The sequence below is a fragment of the Puntigrus tetrazona genome, chromosome 4 (genome assembly GCF_018831695.1).
Source record: "Puntigrus tetrazona isolate hp1 chromosome 4, ASM1883169v1, whole genome shotgun sequence".
Lineage (NCBI taxonomy): Eukaryota > Metazoa > Chordata > Actinopteri > Cypriniformes > Cyprinidae > Puntigrus > Puntigrus tetrazona.
The window spans coordinates 21,182,153-21,189,543 of NC_056702.1; the positions used below are offsets into that span (position 1 = coordinate 21,182,153).

At 42.6% G+C, this 7,391-nt stretch overlaps 3 protein-coding genes across 3 annotated transcripts in view; 2 read left to right on the plus strand and 1 right to left on the minus strand.

Annotated features, from left to right (window-relative positions):
- The window catches only part of LOC122342287, a 5,207-nt gene extending 4,598 nt beyond the window's left edge, over positions 1–609 (plus strand). The window contains exon 9 of the mRNA XM_043236084.1: positions 604–609. Within this exon, the coding sequence (XP_043092019.1) occupies positions 604–609 (6 nt within the window). The remainder of the gene's footprint in view (positions 1–603) is intronic.
- LOC122342952 (NACHT, LRR and PYD domains-containing protein 3-like) overlaps positions 1–7,391 on the minus strand; it is a 924,523-nt gene that overhangs the window by 613,774 nt on the left and 303,358 nt on the right. The window lies entirely within an intron of this gene.
- Positions 85–3,983, plus strand: LOC122342986 (protein NLRC3-like). Its single transcript, XM_043237243.1, has 4 exons — positions 85–879; positions 1,024–1,065; positions 1,280–3,086; positions 3,197–3,983. The coding sequence occupies exons 1-4, from the start codon at positions 621–623 to the stop codon at positions 3,381–3,383; spliced, it is 2,295 nt and encodes a 764-aa protein (XP_043093178.1). The 5' UTR covers positions 85–620; the 3' UTR covers positions 3,384–3,983.

Sequence of the window (7,391 nt, forward strand, 5' to 3'; positions counted from 1 at the left end):
TTTTTTTTTTTTGTGTGTGGCCTTGTTTGTTTGTATAACTGAGAGAAAGCAGTAGTTGTATTTTATCAATGCTCAGAGGAAAAACTAAAACTAAAAATAGACATAAGCCACATACAATGCATGCCAAGAGTGAGGCCCTCTAGAGAACGCCTGAGAATTTACTCCTTATATTATTCTCCTGCATTTCCTCATTCCTCTTTCCAACCGTGACCACACACCCATAATACTGATTTGGATTATTACAGTGTTTTCTGTAGTTGATGACACCATGAATTTACAAGGGGGAAATTGAATCTGCATAAAAAGCCACCAAACACAGTTGCATTTATTTACTTATTAGTAAATAATATTACTTCATGAGATATTGAAACATATGGTTTTTAAAGTGTCACAAACTGTACCGATTCTAAACTTACAAGTATCAAACAGCACTGAGAGTACATTAGTCTTTTGCTAACACAACTCAAAGCAATCATATCAGCTTGGCATAAACCAGATTATTCATATGTTTATTCACAGCTTAATTAGCCAAATCGGATTTGAGCATCTAGGTTCACATGTTAAGAGCGGAAGTTCAGATGTTTTGTTTTTATTGACCTGCAGCCATGAACCGGTGAAGGATGATGGCGTCTTTTAAAGAGTTGCTTGTGGACTCCCTGAGGGAGCTGGTAGAAGTTGAACTGAAGGAGTTTCATTGGCGCTTAAGGAATGCATATCATATATCAAAGGCTGAAATGGAGAAGGCAGATATATTTGACACAGTAGATAAGATGGTGCTGACATTTGGACCAGAAGAAGCTGTGAAAATCATGGTAGACATCCTGAAAAAGATGAAGCTAAATGATCTGGCTGAACAGTTGGAGAATGAACACAAGCAAGGTAACATTTAATTTACTGTGACTGTAAAGTGATTAAATATTTAACAGCGTGAAGGTTTTACTTAAAACCCTTTTCCTTTTTGCTTTGCTGATGTGAGTTTTAAATGTTTCCTAGTGAGTGATTCTTTCTTTCTCTCTCTCACAGCTCAGGCTAAGAGCAATATGAATATATCTGTTGCTGTTGGAGGTAATTCACAACATATCTGGAGTAAATATCAATGACTGTCTGTAAAAGGAAACAAAAAAATATTACACAAGCAGCAATTATAGGGCCTTTTATATAAATGAAGAAAACAGAAACCGATATAGAAAACACGAAAAACTTTATTATTAATGATAATCTGGTATGAAAATATTTCTCAAATATGTTTAATTTTTTTTCCCCTCAACATTTATTACAGAGCCGAAAAACTGTTTTGAAACTCACAAAACAAACATGAAGAAGAAAGTAGAATATATTTTTGAGGGTGACAAAGAAAATAAAGCACAACTCAAGGCTGTTTACACAGATCTGTTCATCACAGAGGGAGATATGAAAGATGTCAAACATGAGCATGAGATTCTGAAGATTGATGATGCTTTCAAGAGCAAAAAAACACTGAACAAAACAATCAAATGCAATGATATATTTACCGAACTGAGTAAAAACAATGAGAAAAAGATTGTTCTCACCAAAGGAGTCGCTGGCATTGGAAAAACTGTCTCTGTGCACAAGTTTATCCTGGACTGGGCAGAAGAAAAAAACAATCAAGATATACACTGTGTGTTCCTGCTTCAATTTAGAGAGATCAATGTGATTAAAGAAAAAGAAGTCAATCTCCATGAGTTTCTGCTGAAATTTTATCCTGAACTGAATGACTTGGAGAAATCAAAGCTATATAAGGAATGTAAGCTAGCATTTATATTTGATGGACTTGATGAAAGTCGACTGAAATTTAACTTTAAAAGTAAAACATTGGAGACTGTTGAGGAAAGAGCATCTGTAGATGTGCTCTTTACAAGTCTGGTCAAAGGGACTCTGCTTCCATCAGCTCTTGTCTGGGTCACATCACGACCAGCAGCAGCCAATCAGATCCCTCCTCAGTATGTAGGTTTGTTTACAGAGGTGCAAGGATTCACTGACCAACAGAAGGAGGAGTACTTCAGAAAGAGATTCACAGATGAGGGCCTGTCCTCCAGAATCATCTCACACATTAAGACGTCTCGTAGTCTCTACATAATGTGCCACATTCCTGTGTTCTGCTGGATCACAGCCACAGTACTTCAGGATATTCTCTCTGAGAACAACGAAAAGAACATCAGCACAACACTCACTGAAATGTACATTCACTTCCTGCGGATACAGATGAACATAAAGAGTCAGAAATATGATGAACTAGAAGAAAGAGAATGTTCAGAACACTTACAATTAAATAAAGAGATGATTTTGAAGTTAGCCAAGTTGGCGTTTGAACAGTTGAAGAAGGATAACATGGTGTTCTATGAAAAAGATCTGCAAGAATGTGGAATTTATGTGAGTAAAGACACTGAGTTCACAGGAATGATCGCTGAGATCTTTAGGAAGGAAGTTGGACTTTATAAGAGAAAGGTTTATTTTTTTGTACATCTAAGTGTTCAGGAGTTCCTCGCTGCATTGCATGTGTTTATCTGTTACCTGAACAAGAACAAGCAACAGCTTCAGTTTTTCTTTGAGGGCTCACAAAGTAAAGTCATAAAAAATCTTACATTTCGTTTTAGAAAGGTCAAATTGCATGACTTAACAAAGAAAGCCACTGATAAAGCAATGCAGAGTAAGAGAGGGCATCTGGACCTTTTCCTGCGGTTTCTGATAGGAATTTCTCTAGAATCCAGTCAAAACCTGCTCAAAGGCCTGATCACACACACTGAAGACACCACAGAGAGCATCAGAAAAGTAAATGCACACATAAAAAAATTACAAAAAATTGACATGTCAGGCGAAGCTTCAGTAAATTTATTTTACTGCTTACTTGAGCTCAAAGATAATACGTTATATGAGGAGATCCAGAGTTACCTCAGTTCAGATGAACATCCAGGAAGAGATCTCTCATCTTCAATGTGCACAGTCCTGACCTACATACTGCTGATGTCAGAGAAGGTGCTGGATGAGTTTAACCCAAAGAAATTCACGTCATCATCTTTCAACTACACAAGACTCATTCCAGCTGTGAGATGCTGCAGAAAAGCCCTGTAAGTAATTTTACTGACTGCTGTTCAATCAAATGTTTTGTTCTACATCACTGAACAGTCATCCCAAAATATGTGAGGTCTGCCAACTAAAACTATTGTTTTTTTTGCAGATTTGATGGGTGTGGTTTTGATGAAAGATGTTGTGAAACTGTGTCTTCTGCTCTACAATCAGCAAACTCTCATCTGATAGAGCTGAACCTGAGCAACAATCACCTGCAGGATTCAGGAGTGAAGCTGCTTTCTGATGGATTAAAGAGTCCACACTGTCAACTGAACATACTGAGGTTTGTCATTTAGATTCATTGATTGACAATGGTCAGCCTGAAACAGCGGCGTGGGGCCATCTTCCCCTGGGCCCAGCACCTGCAGGAGGGACCGTAAGGGGCCGGGGGGGTGGGGGGGCTGAGTTGTTGCGGGAGGTCGAGAGATACCGGCTAGAGATAGTCGGGCTCACACGGCTTGGGCTCTGGAATCCATCTCTTTGAAAGGGGTTGGACTCTTCGCTACTCTGGTTTTGCCCATAGTGAGAGGCTGCGGGCTGGCGTGGGCTTGCTCATAGCTCCACAGCATAGGCAACATGTGTTGGAGTTTAACCCGGTGGACGAGAGGGTCGCCTCCCTGTGACTTCGGGTTGGAGGGAGGACTCTCACTGTCATTTGTGCCTATGGGCCGAATGGCAGTGTAGAGTACCCGGCCTTCTTGGAGTCCTTGGGAGGGGTGCTGGAAAGTGCTCCAACCGGGGACTCTATCATCCTGCTGGGGAACTTCAACACTCACGTTGGTGATGCTAGTGACACCTGGAGGGGCATGATTGGGAGGAATGGCCCCCCCGATCTAAACCTGAGTGGTGTTCTGTTGTTGGAATTCTGTGCTAGTCACGGTCTGTCCATAACAAACACCATGTTCAAGCATAAGGGTGTCCACCAGTACATGTGGCATCAGGACACCCTAGGGCGGAGGTCGATGATCGACTTTGTGGTTGTATCATCTGATCTCCGGCCGCATGTCTTGGACACTCGGGTGAAGAGAGGGCGGAGCTGTCAGCTGTCAGCTCCGTTGGTGGGGGAGGAGGCCAGACAGACTTGGCAGGCCCAAACGTACCGTGAGGGTCTGTTGGGAACATTTGGCAGAGACCCCGTTTGGCAGAACTTTGACCGGATCCCAAGGGAGGCTGGAGACATTAAGTCCGAGTGGACTATGTTCTCTACCTCTTTGGTCGACGCAGCCGTCCGGCGCTGTGGCCGTAAAGTTTCCCTAGGGAGGTGTTCCGGGCATGTCCCACCGGGAGGAGGCCCCGGGTAAGACCTAGGGCACGCTGGAGGGACTATGTCTCTCGGCTGGCCTGGGAGCGCCTCGGTGTTCCCCCGGGAGAGCTGGAGGAAGTGTCTGGGGAGAGGGAAGTCTGGGCGTCACTGCTTAGACTGTTGCCCCCGCGACCCGGCCCAGGATAAGCGGAAGAAGAAGAAGAAGAAGAAGAAGAAGCAGAAGAAGAAGAAGAAGAAGAAGAAGAAGAAGAAGAGGTCTCTCATAACAATAGCTAGCAGACATTTCCCCTGTCTATATTGTATCAGTGGCATTTTCTACAAGAACACAAGGCAGGCAATGCCTACTCAAAAAACCTCAAATTCTGTAATGCAGTTTTTCTAAATAATAAAAGGCCCTTAATCAGTGGCAGCTCCAAGATGTTACGTTGTTACATTCAGAGGGGGTGTTAAAACGAATTAAATTAAGAGAAAGTAATGAATGCCTAATCTTTAGCAATACATTTTTATATTTGTGGTATTAAATGTCTCCATGCCACTGTCAATACTGTAGTTATATACTTATGCCAAGTGCCAGATAAGACACTTACAAAATTATATAATTTATAAACAAATATAGAAAAGAAGAAAGTTGGCTTTTTTCAATTAAATTAAATGTTTTTTTTAATGTTAATTAGAGCAATACCAAGAGTAAAAAAAAAAAACAAAACAAAAAACTGCCCTTAATTTCTACTTTAAACAGTTTTTTTGTCTGGAGAATGAAAATTGATTGACATCCGAAAAATGGATCAGAATATAAACAAACAAGATAAGCAGAATAACAGGATTGGTTAAAGTACTGGTATGTAAAGCAACCAATCCGGAGAACTGGGTCAGGATTGGTTGAAGTGCTGGTATGTGGAACAACCAATCAGGAGCAGTGGCGAGAAAACAATTAAACCACTTAAAATAATAGATCACAGAGCAACAAACAGAACAACCCAATAACTTTCTGTAATGTAACAAAAGTTCGCTGTCTGTTATGTTGTGACAACAGACTGGGGTCTTGCTTGGAGCACTTATTAGCTCTGATTAAGAGAAAATGCCAATGAAATTAGGCAAGCTGATGTGCAGTGGCTTTTTTGGCCTTTTTTGCCAAGGCTGCTTGTCTGCCTTACCCCATCCTCACTACCCTCAATGGTGGGGTGGCTAGGGGGTACGCTGATATTCCCCAGGTGGAGAGTGCGGTTGCAGTGAATCTGTGCATGCAAAATGCTGCCACTTGGAGGAATAGTTCTCATCTCCTATCCAGGGCTGTCAGCCGCTCCCATGGCTGAGGCATGTAGTCCTGAGGGCCAAGCCGCCCCGCCCTGCATGTCTGGCTGTACTGCAAAAATACTGAGCTGAGGCATTACCAACTACCCTTCTAGGAACATCGCCTCAGGGGCAGTGAAAGTCACAGCACATTCCTTTGGGAAGACAATGTCCACACTTGTGGGCCAAGAGTGGTGTCTATGGCAAAGCCTGGTTGGGGAATATTGACAAAATTTGCTTTGATGCTCTCATCACCCAGGCTGTGCTATTCTGCGACACTGTTGAGTGCTGCCCAGCAGCGGCAGTACAGTGGCAAACTGGGGCAATCCGGCACACTTTGCCCCAGCACCTTCTACCGCTCTGCCATGGGCCATGTCTCAGCCTGCCCGTCGCCAAGAGTGCCTCATGCTAAGACCAGACGAGGCTGGTACGTCGAGCCTCCTGCAGGAAGGTGGTACCCACAGTGCCCCCAATTGCCAGTGGCCAGGAAACCATGGAAAGGGGACGTTCCGAGGACCAGGGCAGTGCTACTTTGATGAGTCAGGACGAGATTCCTTCTGTTCCATCCAGTCTCACTGCCCACTGCTGCACACCTCCAGGCAGGTCGATGACACCGATGGTACCACTCGCACTGAGGCTGGGCACGTGGCTTATGCTACCTTTTCCAGACGATCCAACTCGGCGCGATTCAGTTCACCCGGCAGCCTCCCAAGCTTTTGGTGGCAGTCCAAGATGCTTCTGTATTGTGTGAGGAGCTTGCCGTCCTCTTGGGAAAGGATGCAATCAAGCCAGTCCCTCCAGTCAAGACAAGGTTGGGAATTTACAGTCCTTCATCGTGGCCGAGAAAGTAGGTCCTAGACCTGCTAGTTTTGAATCGGGCCTGTTGCATGTTCCTGTTTAAAATGTTAACGCAGAAACGCATTTCCAAATGTGTTCAGCCACAGGATTGGTTTGCAGTGGTCGATCTGAAGGACGTGTGCTTCCATGTCTTGATTCCTCCTTGACGCAGACCATTTCTTCTGTTTGCATTCTGGGGTGGAGCTTGGCATTATAAAGTCCTCCCCTTCTAGCTTCCTGTCCTCCATGTCCCCCCCGCATCTTCACAAAGGTCCCGGGGGACACCCTTGCCCCATTACTAGAAGTGGGCATCAGGATCATACTATACAATATTATTTGTCCCAGTAAAGAAACAGTTACACATCCGTAATGACTTTACTAATAAGTATTTACTTTGGGGTAAAAAGCACCCTGCTATTGGGGCTAAAGGTGCACATAATAAATAAATAATTAATTCTATCAGATGGGATATAAATTTAATCAAAGGGCATTATTCTTACTTTTTTTTTTATAGAGGGCATTACTACTTTAATTGCAAAATATTACATTTGATCTCTAAATTCCCTTATTAGGTAGTTGTTATTATCTAGATCCAATAAGTTATAAATTAAATAAATTAGACTGATAAATACAACTGCATTAAATTATATTAGGAGATCCTTTCAAATGCATATATTTTTTAATACATGATTGTAGAAATTATACTTTTTCAAATAAATTAAAACAGCAATATTAATTGTTTAATGAGCCATGAACCGAGCCTGTGCGATTATCCCTCCTCCCCACCTCTTCCAAGCAGGCCAGTCATAGCTTGTTTAGCCATGATTCAAATTGCCTAGTGTGAGCAGAACCTAAGTGATCAAATAATATTGTATTTGTCTTCGGACTGTTATATAACATAAGATATATAAAC

Excerpts from the sequence above, each read along its gene's own strand:
- LOC122342986 (XM_043237243.1), top strand. The coding sequence starts at position 621 with ATGATGGCGTCTTTTAAAGAGTTGCTTGTGGACTCCCTGAGGGAGCTG. Across the intron at positions 880-1,023 it reads GGAGAATGAACACAAGCAAG|CTCAGGCTAAGAGCAATATG; the intron begins GTAACATTTAAT and ends TCTCTCTCACAG. Across the intron at positions 1,066-1,279 it reads TATATCTGTTGCTGTTGGAG|AGCCGAAAAACTGTTTTGAA; the intron begins GTAATTCACAAC and ends CATTTATTACAG.